The following is a 25,312-nucleotide window of genomic DNA, read 5'->3' as shown; positions in this document are numbered from 1 at the left end:
TGGGATTTTCCAGGCAAGAGTACTGGAGTGGTTTGATATCTTACGAGCTCCCATTACTTCCTGCGGCAGAACTGGTCCTTTTAGTCAAGTCTCCTGAGCAGGGCCGCGACTGGAGGAATGTTGGACTACATTTCCCAGAGTTCCAAGGGATCTCGCGCAGGCGCTCTTGGAAAACTACGGCGTCCCTCTCCTCAGAAGCTGGCAGGTCGTTACCAGCCTGCCCCCGCCACTCCCTCAGTCTTACCTGCCTCGCAGTCTAAACTCCACTCTGCACTACTTCTGCTAGTGTGTGTGTGTGCGCCGCTGCAGACTAGACTTATGGCCTCGACGTTGAGGTTCAACGGGAGGGTGGTACTGGTTACCGGCGCGGGGGGAGGTGAGTACGTGAAGGCTGGAGGGCGGGTGTCCAGCTCACTGTCCTTCTGGGAACCCCCCCCCCCCCCCCCCCCCGCCCCCGTCCCCACTTTTTTTCTTTTTTTTTCTTTTTACCCTCTGGTCTGGGTTACGCACGCAGCTGTAGCTGCGGTCCCAGCATCTGGGCTGCGGGCCGCGGTGACTAGGCGGCTTGGGGAGCGAGCGATTGGACTCGGGGAGTGGGGGCGAGGGGGGTGGTGTGGGAGTGGGAGGACGGACAATGACTATTCTCCGGTCGCCAAATCTCCTGAGGGTGGAGAGGTGGGGCTGGCCAGCCTTGAGTGGGGACCCAGAAACTCCTGGTGCAGCTCTCCTCACCTCCTCCCACCCCCTCCCCGCGCCCCCTGGTCCCTCAAGGCTTTGGATCTGGAGAGGACAGAGGCCGGGCTGGGCTGCGGGTTGCAAAACTAGGTGAAGTTCATTCCAGCGCTCATCTGTGCATATAAATGGCAACTCTTCCTGTCAATAGACTCTCTAGGCCTCTGTCAAGTATTTTAAACATGGCAGAAAAGCCATCTGGTGATTGGAGTCACTCCTCACCCCTTGCCCCGAGTAGTAGAGATGTCAGCCCCTTGCCTTTGAAAAGTCAGTTGTCTTTTCCTCTGACTTTTAAGCTTTTGAGAGGGCCTTCTTTTTAAAAAAGGCATCTGGTAAGAGTTCTCCTTTTGCTTATCAAGCCAAGCACAGTACTGTCAAGTCCACTGGAGTCTTGGCATGGAGTTGTAAACTCTAGCGACTGCTGGACTCAGGCAGGTGATAGAGGAGTAAAGTGAGTGTGGGGTGGGGCATTAGGAACTGGAGAGCCGAGGTCTTTCTGAAGTGGGCCCAGCCTCCCTGTATTTCAGAAGCAACGTGAAGATTTGTTATGTGAAATAACTCTTATTTTTAAAGGACAAAAATTAAAACAAACTACTCATACCTACATGGATGTTTTGCAGTGAGGTTTTACACTATTCCAAGTGTAAAGGTCCGTCCAGTCAAAGCTATGGTTTTTCCAGTAGTCATGTATGGATGTGAGAATTGGACTATAAAAAAAGCTGAGTGCTGAAGGATTGATGCTTTTGAACTGTGGTGTTGGAGAAGACTTGAGAGTCCCTTGGACTGCATGGTGATCCAGCCAGTGAATCCTAAAGGAAATCAGTCCTGAATGTTCTTTGGAGACTGATGCTGAAGCTGAAACTCTAATACTTTGGCCACCTTATGCAAACTGATTAATTGGAAAAGACCCTGATACTGGGAAAGATTGAAAGTGGGAGGAGAAGGGGATGACAGAGGATGAGATGGTTGGATGGCATCACCGACTCAATGGACATGAGTTTGAGTGAACTCCAGGAATTGGTGAGGGACAGGGAAGCCTGTCGTGCTGCAGTTCATGGGGTCTCAAAGAGTCTGACACAACTGAGTGACTGAATTGAAGTGAACTGAAGTGTAAGAGGCCCATACACTTTGATTATACCCACTGGTAGCGTCTTGGTACAAGACTTGGTATAAGGCTTGGTATAAAGCCCAACTTGACGTTATGGGGCTTTGATTACCCACTGGTAGTGTCTTATACCAAGAATGGACCTAATGCAGAATTAATTTAAATTATATATCAAAAGTCACAATGGAGTTCTGACAGTTGAAGTGAAGTCAGTCGCTCAGACATGTCCAACTCTTTGGGACCCCATGAACCAGGGCTTGCCAGGCTACTCTGTCCATGGGATGTCCCAGGCAAGAATACTGGAGTGGGTTTCCATTTCCTTCTCCAGGGTATCTTCCCCACTCAGGGATTAAAGCTAGGTCTCCTGCCTTGCAGGCAGACTCTTTACGCTGTGAGCCACCAGGGTTAAATCATACATATTTTCATATTTTCATTTATAAAATGGATTCTCATGCTTCCTTTTAGAAAATGTTTTTAATATTAATTAGTGGCCAAATATTTTATATCCATAGCTATTTTCATTCTGAAATGATCATATGTTTTTGGGGAAAACATTTTATTTACAGTTAGTTTTTGTTGAAAATAAGTAATACACTCATGTTTTAAGCCATTTTTTGACAGTGAGTGATTCACAGTATGAAAAAACAGTTGTATGCCAGTACCCAGTATACACACACAAATACACACACACACACACACACAATCTGTATTTGAAACATAGTATATGCAGTGCACTTTGAACTTTTCTATTCTATTTCATTAAGTAAATGCAGATTACAACTCACTAAATTGATTTCGTGAAGTATTAATGAGTTGTTCACATGGACCACAGCCTTGTCTAACTCAGTGAAACTGTGAGCCATACCATGTAGGGCCACCCAAGACGAACGGGTCATGGTGGAGAATTTTGATGAAACGTGGTCCACTGGAGAAGGAAATGGCAAACCACTTCAGTATTCTTGCCTTGAGAACCCTATGAACAGTATGAAAAGGCAAAAAGATACGACAGTGAAAGATGAATTCCCCAGGTTGGTAGGTGTCCAATATGCTACTGGAGAAGAGTGGAGAAATCACCGACTCGGTGGACATGAGTCTGAGCAAGCTCCGGGAGTTGGTGATGGACAGGGAAGCCTGGTGTGCTGAGTCCATGGGTCGCAAAGAGTCAGACACAACTGAGAGACCGAACTGAACTGAGTTGTTATTAGACAATGGTGGATTTAGCGCCTCTTGTTAATAAAATGATACATATTTTAAAGAACCTGGATTATGTTACAGTTATTAGCTATTAAATTTGAATACTGATCTGGAGCAAATACATGTGGGAAAGTTGAGAGTTACATTTGGGTGTCATTAGAAAAGGAAGATTGAGATCTGATTGCAGTCCCGTAACACAGACTGTTGCCCTTGAGGCCTTGGCGTTCTCCTTTAAGGATATGTATCTATAGAACGGTGTCACTGCTGAACATCCCAGGAGGGTGGCTGTGAATGCTTGCCAGGCCTGTGTCTGGGAATTTGTCTGACTCCAACTCACTCGTATTCTGAAATGAAAAGAATTACCTTGGCACTATTCAGGTGTTGTTGTTTAGCTTGGAATACTGAAGAGTTTATTGAGTGACTTGGAAGAAGTTTCAGAATTATCTGCTGCTGCTGCTGCTAAGTTGCTTCAGTCATGTCCAACTCTGTGTGACCCCATAGACGGCAGCCCACCAGGGTCCCCCGTCCCTGGGATTCTCCAGGCAAGAACACTGGAATGGGTTGCTATTTCCTTCTCCAATGCATGAAAGTGAAAAGTGCAAGTGAAGTCACTCAGTTGTGTCCGACTCTTAGCGACCCCATGGACTGTGGCCCACCAGGCTTCTCTGTCCATAGGATTTTCCAGGCAAGAGTACTGGAGTGGGATGCCATTGCCTTCTCTGTCAGAATTGTCTAGCCAGTAAACAATTTTGCCACGATGGGTGGTGTAATAGGAAGTTGTATTTGTTAGCAGATGGTAGTAGCGGTTGCTGGGGATGGAAATGTGAGAGTGGTGGAACTGGGCAGTGGGAGAGGGAGTCTGGCCATTGTGAATTTGAGATGGTTATAAAATAGCAAGCTGTAGGCCTGGAGATAGTAAGAAGTGTGTGAGTAGTTGGAAATTCTGAAGTCAGGAGGGACTTTGAAGTTGTTTGACTTCCTTTGGGTAAACCTAGAAAGTGAAATAGTCCAGGAAGCTAGTCTCAGAGACTGTTAACTTGAAGCAGAGGGCAGTCAAACCCATTGAGAAGAGCACTGAGCAAGCACTGTGCAAAAAGATCAACTGATTTTTGACAGTGCGGAAGAAGTTAAGGTCAGAAGAGAGATGGGGAAGAGAGGATGGTTGACAGTGAATTTAGGTGCAGGAGAAAGTTAAGACAGGCTTTGAAAGAGGATTAAGAGAAAAATAGAGGCTCTTGAATTTAATTTTTTTGTGCATTTTGACTCTACAGTTGTGCTGGCCATTGTGGGAAATGCAAAAGAATGACATAAATCTCATCCTTTAAGAACCTTCTAGTTTATTTGTGGAGACAGACTAACACATAAAGTATCTAAATGATGTTTATATAAGCATAGACACACAGACATGGGAGGACACAGTGAATCTGTGAATGGACTAGCAGTGGTGTTAGAAACAAGAGAGAGAATTTCACTTTTAACTTGATGTACAGATTTGTGTACAGTTTGCTTGGGCCATTATGATAAAAGTAGATTATTCACATACCTTTTCAGAGAACTGTATAGCTTGGTTTTGAGATAATACTCTGATTAACTGAGATCAATTGCTACTAGAGATGTGTCCCATTCCTTTCATCTGATGATTTTCTACTTTGTTACCATTTTTTGCATTCTGGTCATGAGTATTGATTTCGTTGAAAACCTCATGTTTAAATCTAGTGCTTCAACCTTGATCTGATAAAATATGAAGCGACTTGATTTACTGTATTGGCTGGGTTCTTGCTCATCCATTTAGAGTAGATTAAATTTTAAAGTAAATTATTTGCTGATCTTTTAGTTTTGGAAAAAAATTATAATTTGGGTTCTTTATAGAAGAGCTTGATAATTTAGCTGTCTCCTTTTGTTATCTATTTACTTATTTATGAATTAATTTAAATTCAGCTCAGTTCAGTTGCTCAGTTGTGTCTGACTCTTTGCAACCCCATGAACTGCAGCACACCAGGCCTCCCTGTCCATCACCAACTCCCGGAGTTTATCCAGACTCATGTTCACTGAGTCAGTGATGCCATCCACCCATCTCATGCTCTGTTGTCCCCTTCTCCTCCTGCTCTCAATCTTTCCCAGCATCAGGGTCTTTTCAAATGAGTCAGCTCTTTGCATCAGGTGGCCAAAATACTGGAGTTTCAGCTTCAATATCAGTCCTTCCAATGAACACCCAGGACTGATCTCCTTTAGGATGGACTGGTTGAATCTCCATGCAGTTCAAGGGACTCTCAAGAGTCTTCTCCAAACCACAGTTTAAAAGCATTGATTCTTTAGCGCTCAGCTTTCTTTATAGTCCAATTCTCACATCCATACATGACCACTGGAAAAACCATAGCCTTGACTAAGCGGGCTTTTGTTGACAAAGTAATGTCTCTGCTTTTTAATATGCTGTCTGGATTGGTCATAACTTTCCTTCCAAGGAGTAAGCGTCTTTTAATTTCATGGCTGCAGTCACCATCTGCAGTGATTATGGAGCCCCAAAAAATGAAGTCTGACACTGTTTCCCATCTATTTGCCTTGAAGTGATGGTACTGGATGCCATGATCTTTGTTTTCTGAATGTTGAGGTTTAAGCTAGCTTTTTCACTCTCCTCTTTCAATTTCATCAAGAGGCTCTTTAGTTCTTCACTTTCTGCCATAAGGGTGGTGTCATCTGCATATTTGAGGTTATTGATTATTTCTCACAGCAATCTTGATTCCAGCTTGTGCTTCTTCCAGCCCAGTGTTTCTCATGATGTACTCTGCAAATAAGTTAAATAAGCAGGGTGACAATATACAGCCTTGACGTACTCTTTTTCCTATTTGGAACCAGTCTGTTGCTCCATGTCCAGTTCTAACTGTTGCTTCCTGACTTGCATACAGATTTCTCAAGAGGCAGGTCAGGTGGTCTGGTATTCCCATCTTTTTCAGAATTTTCCACAGTTTATTGTGATCCACACAGTCAAAGGCTTTGACATGGTCAATAAAGCAGAAATAGATGTTTTTCTGGAACTCTCTTGTTTTTCCATGATCCAGTGGATGTTGGCCGTTTGATCTCTGGTTCCTCTGCCTTTTCTAAAACCAGCTTGAACATCTGGAAATTCATGGTTCACATATTGCTGAAGCCTGGCTTGGAAAATTTTGAGCATTACTTTACTAGTCTGTGAGATGAGTGCAGTTGTGCCATAGTTTGAGCATTCTTTGGCATTGCCTTTCTTTGGGATTGGAATGAACTGACCTTTTCCAGTCCTGTGGCCACTGTTGAATTTTCCAAATTTGCTGGCATATTGAGTGCAGTACTTTCACAGCATCATCTTTTAGGATTTGAAATAGCCCAACTGGAATTCCATCACTCTTCTAGCTTTGTAGTGATGCTTCCTAGGGCCCACTTGACTTCACATTCCAGGATTTCCGGCTCTAGATGAGTGATCACACCATCATGATTATCTGGGTCATGAAGATCTTTTTTGTACAGTTCTTCTGTGTATTCTTGCCACATCTTAATATCTTCTGCTTCCGTTAGGTCCATACCATTTCTGTCCTTTATTGAGCCCATCTTTGCATGAAATATTCCCTTGGTATCTCTCATTTTCTTGAAAAGACCTCTAGTCTTTCCCATTCTGTTGTTTTCCTCTATTTCTTAGCATTGATCACTGAAGAAGGCTTTCTTACCTCTTGTTGCTATTCTTTGGAACTCTGCATTCGGATGCTTATATCTTTCCTTTTCTCCTTTGCTTTTTGCCTCTCTTCTTTTCACAGCTATTTGTAAGCCCTCCCCAGACAGCCATTTTGCCCTTTTGGATTTCTTTTCCATGGGGATGGTCTTGATCCATGTTTCCTGTACAATGTCCTAAACCTTTGTCCATAGTTCATCAGGCATTCTGTCTATCAGATCTAGGCCCATAAATCTATTTCTCACTTCCACTGTATAATCATAAAGGATTTGATTTAGGTCATACCTGAATGGTCTAGTGGTTTTCCCCACTTTTCTTTAATTTAAGGCTGAATTTGGCAATGAGGAATTCGTGATCTTAACTGCAGTCAGTTCCTGGTCTTGTTTTTGTGGACTGTATGGAACTTCTCCATCTTTGGCTGCAAAGAATATAATCCATCTGATTTCAGTGTTGGCCATCTGGTGATGTCCACGTGTAGAGTCTTCTCTGGTGTTGTTGGAAGAGGGTGTTTGCTATGATAAGTGTGTTCTCTTGGCAGAACTCTATTAGCCTTTGCCCTGCTTCATTCTGCATTCCAAGGCCAAATTTGCCTGTTACTCCAGGTGTTTCTTGACTTCCTACTTTTGCATTCCAGTCCCCTATAATGAAAAGGACATCTTTTTTGGGTGTTAGTTCTAAAAGTTCTTGTAGGTCTTCATAGAACCATTCAACTTCAGCTTCTTCAGTGTTACTGGTTGGGGCATAGACTTGGATTGCCATGATATTGAATAGTTTGTCTTGGAAACAAACAGAGATCATTCTTCGTTTTTGAGATTGCATCCAAGTACTGCGTTTTGGACTCTTTTGTTGACCATGATGGCTACTGCATTTCTTCTAAGGGATTCCTGCCCACAGTAGTAGATATAATGGTCATCTGAGTTAAATTCACCCATTCCAGTCCATTTTAGTTCGCTGATTCCTAGAATGTCGACGTTCACTTTTGCCATCTCCTGTTTGACCACTTCCAATTTGCCTTGATTCATGGACCTGACATTCCAGGTTCCTATGCAATATTGCTCTTTACAGCATTGGACCTTGCTTCTATCACCAGTCACATCCACAACTGGATGTTGCTTTTGCTTTGGCTCCATCTCTTCATTCTTTCTGGAGTTATTTCTCCACTGATCTCCAGTAGCATATTGGGCACCTACCGACCTGGAGAGTTCATCTTTCACTGTCCTATCTTTTTGCCTTTTCATACTGTTCATGGGGTTCTCAAGGCAAGATAAACTACCAGTAAGTTTATCAGTTCAGTTTTTAAAAATGTGTACATGTTAAAATAATTTAAAAAATACATAAGTTAGCTTTCCACTCCTTGTTGCTAATCACACAATTCTGGTTCTCAGAGGTGAACCACTAATTCCCAGTTTCTTATAGTCTTCCAAAGATATTCTCTGCCTGGAAAGGTTACATAGGTATGTATCCATTTTTGGATGTATGAATTTATACCCTATAGCTTTGAATCTGAATTAAGTATTTTGTGTGTGTATGTGGTGATTATATAGTCAAGGATCAAAGCAGAATGTAGAAACTGTTAGATTTTCAAAACAGGAAAGGACTCAGTAGAAGCAGTTGGCTTTTGTAAAACTGGTCCATTAGTGGAGCCACTATCTCTGAGGCTGCCCTTGGAATTGCCACCACCCAAATAGTCACTGGTCTAGGAACCTAGAGAATGGAAGTTGCCATCCAGAGATTCGGGAGCTTGATCTAGAAGCTGCCAGTATATCCAGTTAATACCTAGAAAGCTTCAAGAAATTGGCTTCCTAACCAGCAGCACTGGCCAATTGTCACAGTACAGTGACTTCTGCCTAATTTCCTCCTTCCAAATTTCATTTCACGTGTGTTTTCGTGCACATGCATTTAATGGTGGAACACAGATCGCATCTAGCATCCTAGAAGCTAGGTAGAATGTAGGAAATGGTAGGTAAAATGAGTGTAAAGTATAGTTTTAAGTTTTCCCACTCCTAAAATTAGAAATAGGTACAGTAGAGGCTGATAGTACCAGTGAAGCCTACTCTTGTAATTAATTGCACATCAGTTACTTTTATAGGGATTGGATTGAGTAGACCAAAAAAATTATTCTAACATTTGCTCAACTTTATGATTTTTTTTTTCTTTTTCTTCAATAGGATTGGGCCGAGCCTATGCCCTGGCTTTTGCAGAAAGAGGTGCATCAGTTGTTGGTAAGTTGATAGATTTTTCTTTTCATTAATACTTAGGAACTAAAATACAGTCTTCACAAGACAGACACCTTTGTATTTACATCAAATAATTTGTCAAGGTCAAAGTTTATCACCAATTTTTTTTCTTCTGCCAGCAAAATCTTTTCCCATTGAGGCTGATTTTGTAACTTACTTTTTATTTATTTTTTTGTAACTTGCTTCTTAAAGTAAACTAGAATTTGCAACTCAGTAGAACTGAGAAAGATAAGCAGGCATTCATTATAAAATTCTTGAATTTGGTATATTGTGGGCTGTAATTTTTTCTTGCAGCAGACTGGTAGAAGATGAATCCCTATAAGTGTAAATATATTGGTAAGGAAAGAAATAGTGCATTTTCATAACTGGAAGTTTGAAATCAGGAAATCCAAAATATGTTTTTTTTTGTTTTGTTTTTTAATTTCTTTCATCAAAATTTTTCAAATGGGAGCTTTTATAACAGTTAAAAAAATTTTAATTGAAGGGGCATTTACATGAGTTTTACTGTGGAGATTCAGCTGGAGGATGGGGTATTTGAGAACACACTAAATGTGGGGGTTTTAGTAATCTCAGTGGTTTGCCTGGTGTGCTTGGCAGTTGGTGTGGACGTAGGAGTGGGTTTGTCTACAGCCATGTCTTTGTGGAGAGTAACTAAATGGGTCTTCGCTGCCAGGTAGGTATGTACGGCAGTTGTATGCCCCAGTATTTATTAATATCTTTCCTGGGCTTTGGCCTCCCAATCACAATTTTCCTACATCTTACTAGGGAATACAGAGAGAGAAATTTCTCCCAATTTGTTTATGGAGACATGTGTAACAGACTTAACAAGCAGCCAGGTTTTCTAAACCAAGAAGACCTAAGCGGGATATTGAATATACTTTTCTCCCTCAGGGTGTATGTGTAGTTTATATTTATGGAAGGTACGCAGAGATCTTGGCTGTTGTTTAAGGTCATAACCGCAGTGTGTTAATCCAGTCTGCTTCTTGTGGCAAGAAGAACACAATGTCAACACATTTTGACATTGTGATATTTTGTCAGGGGTGTATCGTTCAGACCTTTTTTTTTTTTTTGCCAGATTGTCCCAAGAATGTGTCATGTCAGGGCCTGTTTTTTCTTTACTTTCTTTAAAAAGATATTGCTATTAATTTATTAATATTTTTACTCATAACTTTTTATTTACATCTTTGCACTCAGTTCCATAAATGCTAGGGTCTCTTTTTATCTTTTGTATCTCCTAAAGGACCTAGAATATTGCCTTTTATAAAGAAAGGACTTTATTCATTGGTTCTTTTACCGTTGTAGCCGTTTTTTGGGGATGGGGTGGGGTGGGGAGTAGTTGGTGTGACTTTGAGATTGGTTGAGTAAATTTCTACTTTTTTGTTTGTGGCTGAGTTATAATCTTAGTTTATAAATTTGTTTTGTAAAACCTTTTGCAGCAATATGTGTGTGTGTATGGATCAGAATTCTTATATTTATTACTTTTGAATTTGTTGAACTCAGGTTGGACTTTTTCAGTTCTAAGGAAATGATAAACAGGGATGGTGTGTCTCTTGTCATTGACCCAGGGATGGTATTGCAGCAGGTGATTGTTAAAGTCCAAAAAGGTAGAAAGTTCGTGTTTTTGGAAAATTATTTACCAAACTTGGCTGGAGAACCAGATATAGTTTAGTTTATGTGAAAGTGCAGAACTTTTCTACCACTTGTTAGCCTGTGAGCTGGCTGTGGATTTTCTAGGCTACCAATGGTTTTCGTTCTTCTAACCACCACTACCCTGTGCTTTAACTTTTTAAAACATAGATGCCCTGCTTCCAGATTGTTTTATGTGCACTGCCATTTCTCCTGAGTTAATTTTGTCCTGCTCAGCACAGAATTCCTCTGTGTACCTTACCCGAGGAAGCAAAAAAAAAGGAAACAGGAGTAAGCACATTTAGGATTTATGACAGAGTAGCTTGTTTGTGGTAAGATTACTGATCAGTTAATCTTATGACTAGCTCAGAGGCCAGTAAGAAGTAAAACCGTAAGACATGGAGTAGCTTGTTTCTCACGTGAGAGAGCTTTTGCTTGGTTATGCTGAGTTAACAAACAAATCTCATTGATTTATCATAATAAAGGATAGTTTCACACTTACCTGATGGTTCACCTCTGGTCAGTTGTCTCTCTGCTCTGTGTGTCTTACTAATTTCAGGATCTCAGCTGAAGGAGTGACTCTCATCATGGCTGTTCCCCATGGTGGTGCTTAAAGCTTCTGTTTAGAAGTGGCATGGCACTTCTACTCACATTTCACTGGCCAAAGGAAATCACCTGGCCAAGCCCAAAGTTAAGGTTAAATTCTGAATATATTTGGAAGGTAGGTATGGCAGGATTTGGTTATTTGCTGATGTGGGTTGAAAAGGAGAGAGAATAGAGTGAGACAGAAAAGACTGGAGGAGGGCCAGATTCCCAGAGAGGGGACATTCCTGTAGACTTTCAGATGAGGCTAGTAAGTAGGCAGTGGGACATAGGACTCTATAGCTGGGGGGAACATTGAAGCTATATAAATCTATTTTCAGTTCCCAGGTGGTATTTAAAGCCAGGAGACTAGATCAGATGACCCAGGTGGTGAGTGCAGATAGATAGGAGATGGAGTCCCAGGAGGACTCAGTCGCTCACTTTCAATTTCTTCTTCCTTTTAAGAGACCCTCGGTGCCATCTGGTTGAGACAGATTCAGTCCCTTATATTAAGGGGACCTCATTTAAGATACTGCTTTCTAAACTGTTACCACATTTTGGAGGCCTTCAAATATTTAGATACATTTATGGCCATGGGAACTGAACTGATGTAGCTCAGTCAGTAAAGGATCTGCCTGCAGTGCAGGAGACCCGGGTTTGATCCCTGGGTTGGGAAAATCCCCTGGAGAAGGAAATGGCAACCCAGTCCAGTATCCTTGGCTGGAAATCTCATGGACAGAGAAGCCTGGTGGGCTGCAGTCCATGGGTCGCAGAGTCGGACACGCTGAGCCACTAATGCTTAATGCTAATGGCCATGGGAAATAGATGGGGAAACAGTGGAAACAGTGTCAGACTTTATTTTTTGGGGCTCCAAAATCACTGCAGATGGTGACTGCAGCCATGAAATTAAAAGATGCTTACTCCTTGGAAGAAAAGTTATGACCAACCTAGATAGCATATTTAAAAGCAGAGACGTTACTTTGCCAACAAAGGTCTGTCTAGTCAAGCCTATGGTTTTTCCAGTAGTCATGTATGAGAGTTGGACTGTGAAGAAAGCTGAGTGCTGAAGAATTGATGCTTTTGAACTGTGGTGTTGGAGAAGACTCTTGAGAGTCCCTTGGACTGCGAGGAGATCCAACCAGTCCATTCTGAAGGAGGTCAGCCCTGGGATTTCTTTGGAAGGAATGATGCTAAAGCTGAAACTCCAGTACTTTGGCCACCTCATGTGAAGAGTTGACTCATTGGAAAAGACTCTGATGCTGGGAGGGATTGGGGGCAGGAGAAGAAGGGGACGACCGAGGATGAGATGGCTGGATGGCATCACTGACTCGATGGACTTGAGTCTGAGTGAACTCCTGGAGTTGGTGATGGACAGGGAGTCCTGGCGTGCTGCGATTCATGGGGTTGCAAAGAATCGGACACGACTGAGCAACTGAACTGAACTGAACTGAGCTGATGGCCATTCTGGAAAAGACTCCTGATAAACTAGGGTGATGGTATTTTTCTGCCAAACGATGAAAATATAATGGCAACTCTGTGTTTTGCACTTTTTTTTGACTGTCCGGAAGCTTAAGGGTAAACCTGACACTGTCCTCAGCTAGGTAACCACCATTAGCCCATGCTTTGAGTAGGCTTCTCTTTCTCTGATGTGACATCTTCTTAATTTTTCCATTTTTTAATAGTCCTTGCATGTGTCTTTTATATTTAGGCACTTTAAATACTTTCTGGTAGCAATCAAGACATAAACAGAATACAGGAGGAAATCCCCATTGGGCCCACTATATCAATGAATTGATTCTTAATGCTGTTGTTTGCTATCAGAAACTTTTCAGAACGGGAGGAAAGGCATCAACATAGAAAACAGAAATGCCTGGAAGGACATCTGAAAAATGGTTAATAGCAGTTACCTCTGGAATAGGACACAGGTTAGAAGGGGCTTTTTGAATCTGTAGGGTTTGAATTTCTTAAAAGCGTTAAAATAAATAACCTCTCCAAAAAATAAGTACACTTGTAGTATAATATTGCCTTTGTCATCTTTTTATACACTTCTCAGATTACTCATTGTAAAGCATGTCATGTGCAAAATCAATGCATATAAAAATTATTTCGATTTTGTAGATTTGGAAGCACCATTTTACTTTGGAAATAAAAGTAGTTTATAGATACGTCACTAAGTCATAGATATGACTTAGCTGGTGTCAAATCCTTGGATTGAATAAATGTATGAACAGGAATATGTGTAAGTACGGTTATGGAGCACTCTTCAGATACAAAGCATTGTAACATTATTACTCCTGATAATTAAGTGGGAACTTAGAAATTGCTGTATAAGCAATTTCCCAGAGAGGAGGAACTACTTATAGTAAAGTGAAACAGTAAAGTGTGGTCAGACTTTAAGGGATCTTGAAAGTTGGGCAGTGAATGATAGGATTCTACTTCAGATTTTCAGTGGGGGAATGACTTAGTTTAAGGCTGTTGTAGGGCCATTACCCAGCAACTGGCTGCTAGCAGCCTGGAGGAGGGAAAAGGCCACTGGGGAGGCACTTACAGTAGTCTGGGCATGAAATGATAGAACAGGAAAGACATGGCAATAATTGGTTCCTCAGAAGAACTGGAAACTCCTCAGCACACAAACTATCTACCTTCCAAGCTCCAAGCACCAAGCCCAGTGCTGGCTATAGAGTGTGAATAGAGTGACTATTTGAAGAATCATAATGAAATGGATGTCAAGCCTTGATAGCTTTGTGGAGTATACTGTTCAGAAATGGGAGAAAAGAGAGAATACCTGGGAAATGACTTAGCCAGCAAAGTGCTGCTGAGAGGGTGGGACAGTTTGTGGAAGATGATGATAAGTTTGATTTGCATTTTTTTTTCCCCCCAACACACTAAAAGTGATATATGTTGCCTCAGCTGGTTTAGCAGTCCTGATATCAGGAGACCCAAAACATGTTTCTTGCTCTAGTCTTTGAGGCCAGTAGTCAGGGCTGAAGTACAGCATAAGAGAACGGGAAAACCAACTTCTGAGAGCCAAGCCCTGTACACAGATAGGATTGCTAAAGACAAATCCAGATTTCTCAATCTGGTTTATGTAACAATATGTTAAAAAAACAATGTATGTAATGCTATCAAATAATATTAATGCTCTGCTGTTTCAACATTTCAATAAAAGAATTTATAATTTGTAACATATATGATAAAAAATTAAAATCGTTTATAAATAAGTGACATGTACATGGGGCTTCCCCGGTGGCTCAGAATTTACCTGCTATGCAGAAGACACAGGAGACCAGGGTTTGATCCCTGGGTTAGGAAGATCCCCTGCAGGAAGGCATGACAACCCACTCCAGTATTCTTGCCTGGAGACTCCCATGGACAGAGGAGCCTGGTGGGCTACAGTCCATTGGGTTCCGTAGAGTCGGACGTAACTGAAGTGACGAGCATGCATGGATGCAACATGTACACATCTGTACGAGAAAAAGGCACCTCAAATGAATTGTTATTTAAGCAGATAAAACAGTAAACAGAAATATAAATGACAAGCCTATGAAAATAATGTGACTTTACTAGTGCTAAAATAATGGGCTACAGTTTATAATCATTTAACTGTTATATGGAAGAGAATGATAATGTCTAGTGTTGAGAGGATATGGGGAAACAGCCATTCTCATAAACCTGGTTCTGTTTTCAGGCTTTGTTAGCTGATAACTCAGTACTTTGTGTTTAGGTGTCCATTTTCCTATTTAAAGGGTACTTTTATAGGCTCCAAGTGTGTTTATAATTCTCTGGATCCTTATGTCCCTACTCTAGTGGTTAGTGTTTAGTAAGTAGGTGTTTAATAAAAACTCAGAGTGGATTTTTAATTTAAAAAAACTTACATAGTCTTTAATAGACTATCCAAGTCATTGATTTATTTAAAATGACGGAAATAGGCAAAAGATTTTACATCTTAAAAAAACAACAACAACAAAAAACTCTTCAGAGCTATAAGCTGGATTTTATATGGAGGATTTACAAATATATCACTTCTGGGGATATTTTGATGGTTTTAGCTGAAAAGACTCTAACTATCATAATCTTACCAATAGGTAGTAAAAATACTGTGTATTTTGAAGCTGTTTGAGTGAGGTGGCTGATTTATTGTTTCTTCTGTATTCTCTCCAAGCAAACATGACTTTTTTTTTAAAGTGGAAATAATTAGGATAAAAGAAACTTGTTCATAGCATTAGAGGAACAGAGTAGTATTGTGGTGGGTCCAGGTTCTTGTATGAATTTTGCTATTTCATACAGCCTTGGAGCCTGGAACAATTTACCTAACTTTTCCTAAACTCTTTCTTCTTCTGTAAAAATAGGAACAACTGTTCCTGCCAAACTCCTAGAAAACTGTATGGAGCTCAAATGTAGCAATGTACAAAGTTGTGTCTTTAACAGTAGGTGGCAGGGATATTTTAAATTTTTGTTATAATTGGAATATTCAGTCTGTTCAGTTCAGTCGCTCAGTCGTGTCCGACTCTTTGCGACCCCATGAATTGTAGCACGCCAGGCTGCAATCACCAACTCTCGGAGTTTACTCAAACTCATGTCTATTGAGTCAGTGGTGTCATCCACCATTTCATCCTCTGTCGTCCCCTTCTCCTCCAGATGTGTCTTTAACAGTAAGTGGTAGGGATATTTTAAAATATTGTTATAATTGGAATATTCAGTTCAGTTCAGTCACTCAGTCATGTCCGACTCTTTGCGACCCCATGAATCGCAGCACGCCAGTACTCCCTTTCTATCACCAACTCCAGGAGTTTACTCAAACTCATGTCCATCGAGTCAGTGATGCCATCCAGCCATCTCATCTCTGTCGTCCCCTTCTCCTCCTGCCCCCAATCCCTTCCAGCATCAGAGCCTTTTCAATGAATCAACTCTTCGCATGAGGTCGCCAAAGTATTGGAGTTTCAGCTTTAGCATCATTCCTTCCAGTGAACACCCAGGACTGATCTCCTTTAGGATGGACTGGTTGGATCTCCTCGTAGTCCAAGGGACTCTCAGGAGTCTTCTCCAACACCACAGTTCAAAAGCATCAATTCTTTGGTGCTCAGCTTTCTTCACAGTCCAACTCTCACATCCATACCTGACCACTGGAGAAACCATAGCCTTGACTAGACGGACCTTTGTTGGCAAGGTAATGTCTCTGCTTTTGAATATGGTATCTGGGTTGGTCATAACTTTTCTTCCAAGGAGTAAGCATCTTTTAATTTCATGGCTGCAGTCACCATCTGCAGTGATTTTGGAGCCCCCCAAAATAAAGTCTGACACTGTTTCCATTGTTTCCCCACCTATTTCCCATGAAGTGATGGGACCAGATGCCATGATCTTCGTTTTCTGATTGTTGAGCTTTAAGCCAACTTTTTCACTGGAATATTAGTCATATATATATAAGTGATGACAGGGTCACATAGTATAAGTACATTTCTCTTTGTTTACAAACAATCTTTTAATGTTACTGCTGGCTAAGCCCTTCAGTGTGTAATCAGTGCTTTTCTAGTTAAGGCTGTAATCCCTGTGAATTAGCTTTGGTAGGGTAACTGAGTAGGGTCAGTGTTAAGTTTGTCCTCTCTGAAGTGCATACTTGTCTTGAATAAATCTATTTTGATACTGTTTCACTGCATTGATCATTGATCTCAGTAATTATTTATTCAGGCTTTAATGTTTACCTTTGATTGCACTTGGAATAGTTTGCACTTGGGGATAGTGTTTCATTTCACAATTGAACATTTCTTTCTTTACTTCAATATTGTCTTCGTCAATTTGCTTTTGAACTTTTCCTTGCTTGGGTAAAAAGGATCTTAGAAGACTTTTAGTTATATATTTCAAAATCTTGATTTTTGTATTGTTTATTTCATGTTATTTAAGTAACTGTACTCAACTAATAAATAGTTAATAGGAATTTAGTCTTGAGAATCTTAACATTTAAAAAAAGTTCTCTGAGGGATAATGTAAGCCTTTCCCCCGTTATTTTTTGTCTTTGTAGCTTTTTTTATTTGCAATAAGACTGATAAGACTATATGGTTAGAAAAAATATACCTCAGTCCACATTTTGAAAAACTAATTTCCTTTAAGCACAAAAACACATTTGAATAGTTTTTCTCTGAGTCATCCCTTTTTACTGCACTACACCAGTTGCAACCCTCACCCAATTCCCTCCTTAGAGAGTTATACTTCAAAAGAAAAAAAGATCTTGTGCACTTTTTTCCAGGTATGATAATCATCAATTTGATCATATTAAGAGAGTTTAAATTTTAGCCTATATCTTTATGCCATTATTAATTAGTAATTTTAAAATTATTATATTCTTTATGGTTTATGCAATAACCCTACAGAAATGATCACTTTGCAATGCAAGTTAATTCTTTATCCCCAGTATTTGTCTTAAGATGTTTGGCATTGACCTATTGTGGCTTAGATGGTAGGGAATCTGCCTGTGGTGCAGGAGTCCCAGGTTCTATCCCTGGGTCAGGAAGATGCCCTGGAGAAGGGAATGGCAACCCACTCCAGTATTCTTGGCTGAAGAATTCCATGGACAGAGAAGCCTGGTGGGCTACAGTCCATGGAGTCGCAAAGAGTTGGACATGACTGAGTGACTGACACATTATTTATCTTTTCATTTGTTTTTGCATGTTATTTTGTAAATTCAACCTTGAATGATTGTGTAAATTACTTTTGTTATCATATTATTTAGTTATGTTGCCTTTATATACTTATGATACAATTAATGCATTAGTATAGTTAGCACATACTTAACTTCCAGTACATTATAAACTCTTTGAGGATAGGTACCATTCTTATACATCTGTAGATTTCCTTGCAAATAGTAAATGTTCAGTTAATGTTTGTGTCTCTATATACAGGGATATGTAAAAATGTAATGAAAGTCACTCAATTGTGTCCAACTCTTCGTGACTCCATGGACTGTAGCTGGCTAGGTTCCTCTGTCCATGGAATTTTCCAGGCAAGAATACTGGAGTGGGTAGCCATTCCCTTCTCCAGGGGATCTTTCCAACCCAGGGATCAAAACTATTCTCCTGCATTGTAGGCAGATTCTTTACCTTCTGAGCTACTAGGGAAACATATAAATTACATATATGGTATAAATTAGTGACTGAACACATGTTAGTTGTGTGTGTAGTTTTTGACCTTTTTCAATCAATAGTTTTATTTCTTTTTTGGTAGACCATGACACGTTATGTTATATAAAAATTCACCAGTGTGAATTTAATATGCTTGTTCTTTATCACCATTGCTGTAAATGGCTTTCTTGACTTGGAGAAGATATGTCACATTATGTATTTAACCTTTCTTTTCTTTTTTTCAGTCGTGATAAGAACTCTTAATATGAGATCTACCCTTTTAAGAAATTTTTAAGTGTACAATAGAGTATTATTAACTACAGGCATTATGTTGTACTGCAGATAAGATCTTTAGAACATTTTCCTTTTGCATTATTGAAATTTTATGCCCACTGATTAGCAACTCCCCATTTTCTCCTCCTGCTAATCTCTGCAACCACTATTCTACTCTCTGATTCTGTGAGTTTGAGCATTTTAGATACAATCACGCAGTATTTGGCCTTCTGTGACTGGGTTACCTTGTTATCTTCAGGGTTTATCCATGTTGTTACATATTGAAAAATTTCCTTCTTTTTTTTAGAGGCCAAATAACAGCACATTGTATGTATGTGCCACTTCTTCTTTATCCCTTTTGTCTGTCAATTAAATTTAGATTGCTTGCACATCTTGGCTATGTGAATAATGCTGCGTTGAACGCTGGAGTTCTGTTATCTCTTCAGTTCCTGATTTCAATTCTTTTGAATAAATACCCGGAAGTGGGATTGCTGGATCATATGGCAGTTCTATTTTTAGTTTTTTTTTTTTTTTTTAAAGGATGTCCATACTGTTTTCCTCTGTGTTTACTCTTAAAAGTGATCTTTTCTTCCTTTTCCTAAAAATGGGTTGAATCAGTCTTTTGCTTTCCAAAAGAGAAGCATTGAACAGTTAAAAATTTCATGGCGTGAACCTGTGTTTAAATATTTTACTGCCTCATATCTATATTTAAAAACAAAGAGACATGTTTTGAAAGTACATATATCATGGTGTCTTCAGTAGGATGGAAATACAGTAGGAGGGAATTAGGAAGATGACTGAAAACATATGCTAATAATATAATTTCATTCCACCTCATATTATTTAATGTCTAGAACTGAATTCTTATTTGTTTAATTTTGCATTGCAGTGAATGACCTAGGAGGGGACTTCACAGGAGTTGGCAAAGGCTTCTTAGCTGCTGATAAGGTTGTTGAAGAAATAAGAAGGAAAGGTGGAAAAGCAGTGGCTAACTATGGTACGGTATTTAAGAGAATTATACTGTTTCTTTTATTTTTCCTCAACTGATGCTATTTCTCATGTTAATAAATCACTGAGCAAATATCTCAGCATTCCAGTGTAATTATGAAATTAGATTTTATCTAAGTTCTGCCAAAGATGTTTAGCAACAGATTTTATATGTGAAATTTTTTTTGATGTAGATTATTTCATAAGTCTAAATTTTATTCAGTTGTTTACTTAGTGTTTTTAGTAGTGAGCATGTGTTATAACCAGTACATTATTGTAAATGTGGATATGAATATGCTCTTGTGACTGCAGTGGGTCTTAGTTGCAGCTTGTGGGATCTCATTTCCTGACTAGGGATTGAACCTGGGCTTTCTGCATTGGGAGCTCAGAGTCTTAGCCACTGGAAGTCCTTACTCTTGTTCTTAAAAGCTAAAACATCTCTTATATTTCTACAGAATTACATTAAATTCTTAAAGAAATTTCTTTTATATTTCTAAAAGTAATATAGTGTAAGAAGTGAAATGCCCCAATTCTGTACCCAGCTTTCATATTCCATTCTGCATAGGAAATCATTGCTATATGTAACTTTCTTATCTTTATAAAAACTTGAGTCAAAAGTAGGCACTAAGAATGAAGAAAAAATCATGAAAAACAGCAAATACAGCTTTTATGTTTGATACATTGATTCTAATAGTATTTGTTTTGTTTTCTTTTAAATTAATTAATTTATTTTAATTGCAGGCTAATTTCTTTAAAATATTGTAGTGGTTTTTGCCATACATTGACATGAATCAACCATGGGTGTACATGTGTTCCCCATCCTGAACCCCTCTCCCACCTCACTCCCCTTCCCATCCCTCAGGGTCATCCCATTGCACCAGCCCTGTGTACTCTGTCTCATGCATCGAACCTGAACTGGCGATCTGTTTCACATATGATAATATACATGTTTCAATGCTATTCTCTCAAATCCTCCCACCCTCACCTTTTCCCACAGAGTCCAAAAGACTTTATTATACATCTGTGTCTCTTTTGCTGTCTCGCATATAGGGTCATTGTTACCATCTTTCTAAATTCCATATATATGTGTTAGTATACTGTATTGGTATTTTTCTTTCTGACTGACTTCACTTTGTATAATAGGCTCCAGTTCCATCCACCTCACTAGAACTGATTCAAATGCATTCTTTTTTATAGTTGAGTAATACCCCATTGTGTATATGTACAATATACATTGTATATACATTTCTTATCCATTCGTCTGCTGATGGACATCTAGGTTGCTTCCATGTCCTCGCTATTGTAAACAGTGCTGCGATGAACATTGGGGTACGCATGTCTCTTTCAGTTCTGGTCTCCTTGGTGTGAATGCCCATCAGTGGGACTGCTGGGTCATATGGCAGTTCTATTTCCAGTTTTGTAAAGAATTTCCACACTGTTCTCCATAGTGGCTGTACTAGTTTGCATTCCCACCAACAGTGTAAGAGGGTTCCCTTTTCTCCACACTCTCTCCAGCATTTATTGTCTGTAGACTTTTTGACAGTAGGCATTTTGACTGGTGTGAGATGGTACCTCATTGTGGTTTTGATTTGCATTTCTCTGATAATGAGTGATGTTGAGCTCATGTGTTTGTTAGCCATCTATATGTCTTCTTTGGAGAAATACCTGTTTAGTTCTTTGGCCCATTTTTTGATTGGGTTGTTTGTTTTTCTGGTATTGAGCTGCATGAGCTGCTTGTATATTTTTTAGATTAATTCTTTGTCCATTGGTTCGTTTGCTATTATTTTCTCCCATTCTGAAGCCTGTCTTTTCACCTTGCTTATAGTTTCCTGCATTGTGCAAAAGCTTTTAAGTTTAATTAGGTCCCATTTGTTTATTTTTGCTTTTATTTCCAGTATTCTGGGAGGTGGGTTATAGAGGACCCTGCTGTGATTTATGTCAGAGAGTGTTTCGCCTATGTTTTCATCTAGGAGTTTTATAGTTTCTGGTCTTACATTTGAATCTTTAATCCATTTTGAGTTTATTTTTGTGTATGGTGTTAGAAAGTGTTCTAGTTTCATTCTTTTACAAGTGGTTGACTAGTTTTCCCAGCACCACTTGTTAAAGAGATTGTGTTTTCTCCATTGTATATTCTTGCCTCCTTTGACAAAGATAAAGTGTCCATAGGTGTGTGGATTTATCTCTGGGCTTTCTATTTTGTTCCATTGATCTATATTTCTATCTTTGTGCCAGTACCATACTGTCTTGATGACTGTAGCTTTGTAGTAGTCTGAAGTCAGGCAGGTTGATTCCTCCAGTTCCATTCTTCTTTCTCAAGATTGCTTTGGCTATTCAAGGATTTTTGTATTTCCATACAGATTGTGAAATTATTTGTTCTAGTTCTCTGAAAAATACCATTGGTAGTTTGATAGGGATTGCACTGAATCTATAGATTGCTTTGGGTAGAATACTCATTTTCACTATATTGATTCTTCAGATCCATGAACATGGTATATTTCTCCATCTATTAGTTTCCTCTTTGATTTCTTTCACCAGTGTTTTATAGTTTTCTATATATAGGTCTTTTGTTTCTTTAGGTAGATATATTCCTAAGTATTTTATTCTTTTCGTTGCAATGGTGAATGAAATTGTTTCCTTAATTTTTCTTTCTGTTTTCTCATTGTTAGTGTATAGGAATGCAAGGGATTTCTGTGTATTAATTTTATATCCTGCCACTTTACTATATTCACTGATTAGCTCTAGTAATTTTCTGGTGGAGTCTTTAAAGTTTTCTATGTAGAGGATCATGTCATCTGCAAACAGTGATAGTTTTACTTCTTTTCCAATCTGGCTTCCTTTTATTTCTTTTTCTTCTTGGATTGCTGTGGCTAAAACTTCCAAAACTGTGTTGAATAGTAGTGGTGAGAGTGGGCACCCTTGTCTTGTTCCTGACTTTAGGGGAAATGCTTTCAATTTTTCACCATTGAGGATAATGTTTGCTCTGGGTTTATCATATATGGCTCTTATTATGTTGAGGCATGTTTCTTCTAATCCTTTTTTTTTTTTTTAATTTATTTTTTTATTTTTTAAGTTTTTTATTTTTTTAATTTTAAAATCTTTAATTCTTACATGTGTTCCCAAACATGAACCCCCCTCCCACCTCCCTCCCCATAACATCTCTGTGGGTCATCCCCATGCACCAGCCCCAAGCATGCTGTATCCTGCATCAGACAGACTAGCGATTCAATTCTTAGATGATAGTATACATAATAGAATGCCATTCTCCCATATCATCCCACCCTCTCCCTCTCCCTCTGAGTCCAAAAGTCCGTTATACACAGCTGCGTCTTTTTTCCTGTCTTGCATACAGGGTCGTCATTGCCATCTTTCTAAATTCCATATATATGTGTTAGTATACTGTATTGGTGTTTTTCTTTCTGGCTTACTTCACTCTGTATAATCGGCTCCAGTTTCATCCATCTTATCAGAACTGAATCAAATGAATTCTTTTTAACGGCTGAGTAATACTCCATTCTGTATATGTACCACAGCTTTCTTATCCATTCATCTGCTGATGGACATCTAGGTTGTTTCCATGTCCTGGCTATTATAAACAGTGCTGCGATGAACATTGGGGGTACATGTGTCTCTTTCAGTTCTGGTTTCCTCGGTGTGTATGCCCAGCAGTGGGATTGCTGGGTCATAAGGGAGTTCTATTTGCAATTTTTTAAGGAATCTCCACACTGTTCTCCATAGTGGCTGTACTAGTTTGCATTCCCACCAACAGTGTAGGAGGGTTCCCTTTTCTCCACACCCTCTCCAGCATTTATTGCTTGCAGATTTTTGGATCGCAGCCATTCTGACTGGTGTGAAGTGGTACCTCATTGTGGTTTTGATTTGCATTTCTCTGATAATGAGTGATGTTGAGCATCTTTTCATGTTTGTTAGCCATCCGTATGTCTTCTTTGGAGAAATGTCTATTTAGTTCTTTGGCCCATTTTTTGATTGGGTCATTTATTTTTCTGGAATTGAGCTGCATAAGTTGCTTGTATATTTTTGAGATTAGTTGTTTGTCAGTTGCTTCATTTGCTATTATTTTCTCCCATTCCGAAGGCTGTCTTTTCACCTTGCTTATAGTTTCCTTTGTTGTGCAGAAGCTTTTAATTTTAATTAGATCCCATTTGTTTATTTTTGCTTTTATTTCCAGAATTCTGGGAGGTGGCTCATAGAGGATCCTGCTGTGATTTATGTCGGATAGTGTTTTGCCTATGTTCTCCTCTAGGAGTTTTATAGTTTCTGGTCTTACATTTAGATCTTTAATCCATTTTGAGTTTATTTTTGTGTGCGGTGTTAGAAAGTGATCTAGTTTCATTCTTTTACAAGTGGTTGACCAGTTTTCCCAGCACCACTTGTTAAAGAGATTGTCTTTACTCCATTGTATATTCTTGCCTCCTTTGTCAAAGATAAGGTGTCCATATGTGTGTGGATTTATCTCTGGGCTTTCTATTTTGTTCCATTGATCTATATGTCTGTCTTTGTGCCAGTACCATACTGTTTTGATGACTGTGGCTTTGTAGTAGAGCCTGAAGTCAAGCAAGTTGATTCCTCCAGTTCCATTCTTCTTTCTCAAGATTGCTTTGGCAATTCGTGGTTTTTTGTATTTCCATACAAATCTTGAAATTATTTGTTCTAGTTCTCTGAAAAATACCATTGGTAGTTTGATAGGGATTGCACTGAATCTATAGATTGCTTTGGGTAGAATACTCATTTTCACTATATTGATTCTTCAGATCCATGAACATGGTATATTTCTCCATCTATTAGTTTCCTCTTTGATTTCTTTCACCAGTGTTTTATAGTTTTCTATATATAGGTCTTTTGTTTCTTTAGGTAGATATATTCCTAAGTATTTTATTCTTTTCGTTGCAATGGTGAATGGAATTGTTTCCTTAATTTCTTTTTCTACTTTCTCATTATTGGTGTATAGGAATGCAAGGGATTTCTGTGTGTTGATTTTATATCCTGCAACTTTACTATGTTCATTGATGAGCTCTAGTAATTTTCTGGTGGAGTCTTTAGGGTTTTCCATGTAGAGGATCATGTCATCTGCAAACAGTGAGAGTTTTACTTCTTCTTTTCCAATTTGGATTCCTTTTATTTCTTTTTCTGCTCTGATTGCTGTGGCCAAAACTTCCAGAACTATGTTGAATAGTAGTGGTGAAAGTGGACACCCTTGTCTTGTTCCTGACTTTAGGGGAAATGCTTTCAATTTTTCACCATTGAGGATAATGTTTGCTGTGGGTTTGTCATATATAGCTTTTATTATGTTGAGGTATGTTCCTTCTATTCCTGCTTTCTGGAGAGTTTTTATCATAAATGGATGTTGAATTTTGTCAAAGGCCTTCTCTGCATCTATTGAGAGAATCATATGGTTTTTATTTTTCAATTTGTTAATGTGGTGAATTACATTGATTGATTTGTGGATATTGAAGAATCCTTGCATCCCTGGGATAAAGCCCACTTGGTCATGGTGTATGATCTTTTTAATGTGTTGTTGGATTCTGATTGCTAGAATTTTGTTGAGGATTTTTGCATCTATGTTCATCAGTGATATTGGCCTGTAGTTTTCTTTTTTTGTGACATCTTTGTCAGGTTTTGGTATTAGGGTGATGGTGGCCTCATAGAATGAGTTTGGAAGTTTACCTTCCTCTGCAATTTTCTGGAAGAGTTTGAGGAGGATAGGTGTTAGCTCTTCTCGAAATTTTTGGTAGAATTCAGCTGTGAAGCCGTC

The 25,312-nt window shown here is 39.3% G+C and overlaps 1 protein-coding gene across 1 annotated transcript in view; it reads left to right on the top strand.

Annotated features, from left to right (window-relative positions):
• Positions 1–203: 203 nt before the first annotated feature.
• The window catches only part of HSD17B4 (hydroxysteroid 17-beta dehydrogenase 4), a 112,529-nt gene continuing 87,420 nt past the window's right edge, over positions 204–25,312 (top strand). Inside the window, exons 1-3 of the mRNA XM_052642823.1 lie at positions 204–376; positions 8,894–8,947; positions 19,445–19,552. Coding sequence (XP_052498783.1) covers positions 319–376; positions 8,894–8,947; positions 19,445–19,552 — 220 coding nt within the window. The 5' untranslated portion in view covers positions 204–318. The remainder of the gene's footprint in view (positions 377–8,893; positions 8,948–19,444; positions 19,553–25,312) is intronic.

Source organism: Budorcas taxicolor, chromosome 7, assembly GCF_023091745.1.
Source record: "Budorcas taxicolor isolate Tak-1 chromosome 7, Takin1.1, whole genome shotgun sequence".
Lineage (NCBI taxonomy): Eukaryota > Metazoa > Chordata > Mammalia > Artiodactyla > Bovidae > Budorcas > Budorcas taxicolor.
Note: the sequence above shows the minus strand (reverse complement) of the source record. Positions and strands in the feature narration are given on the sequence as shown.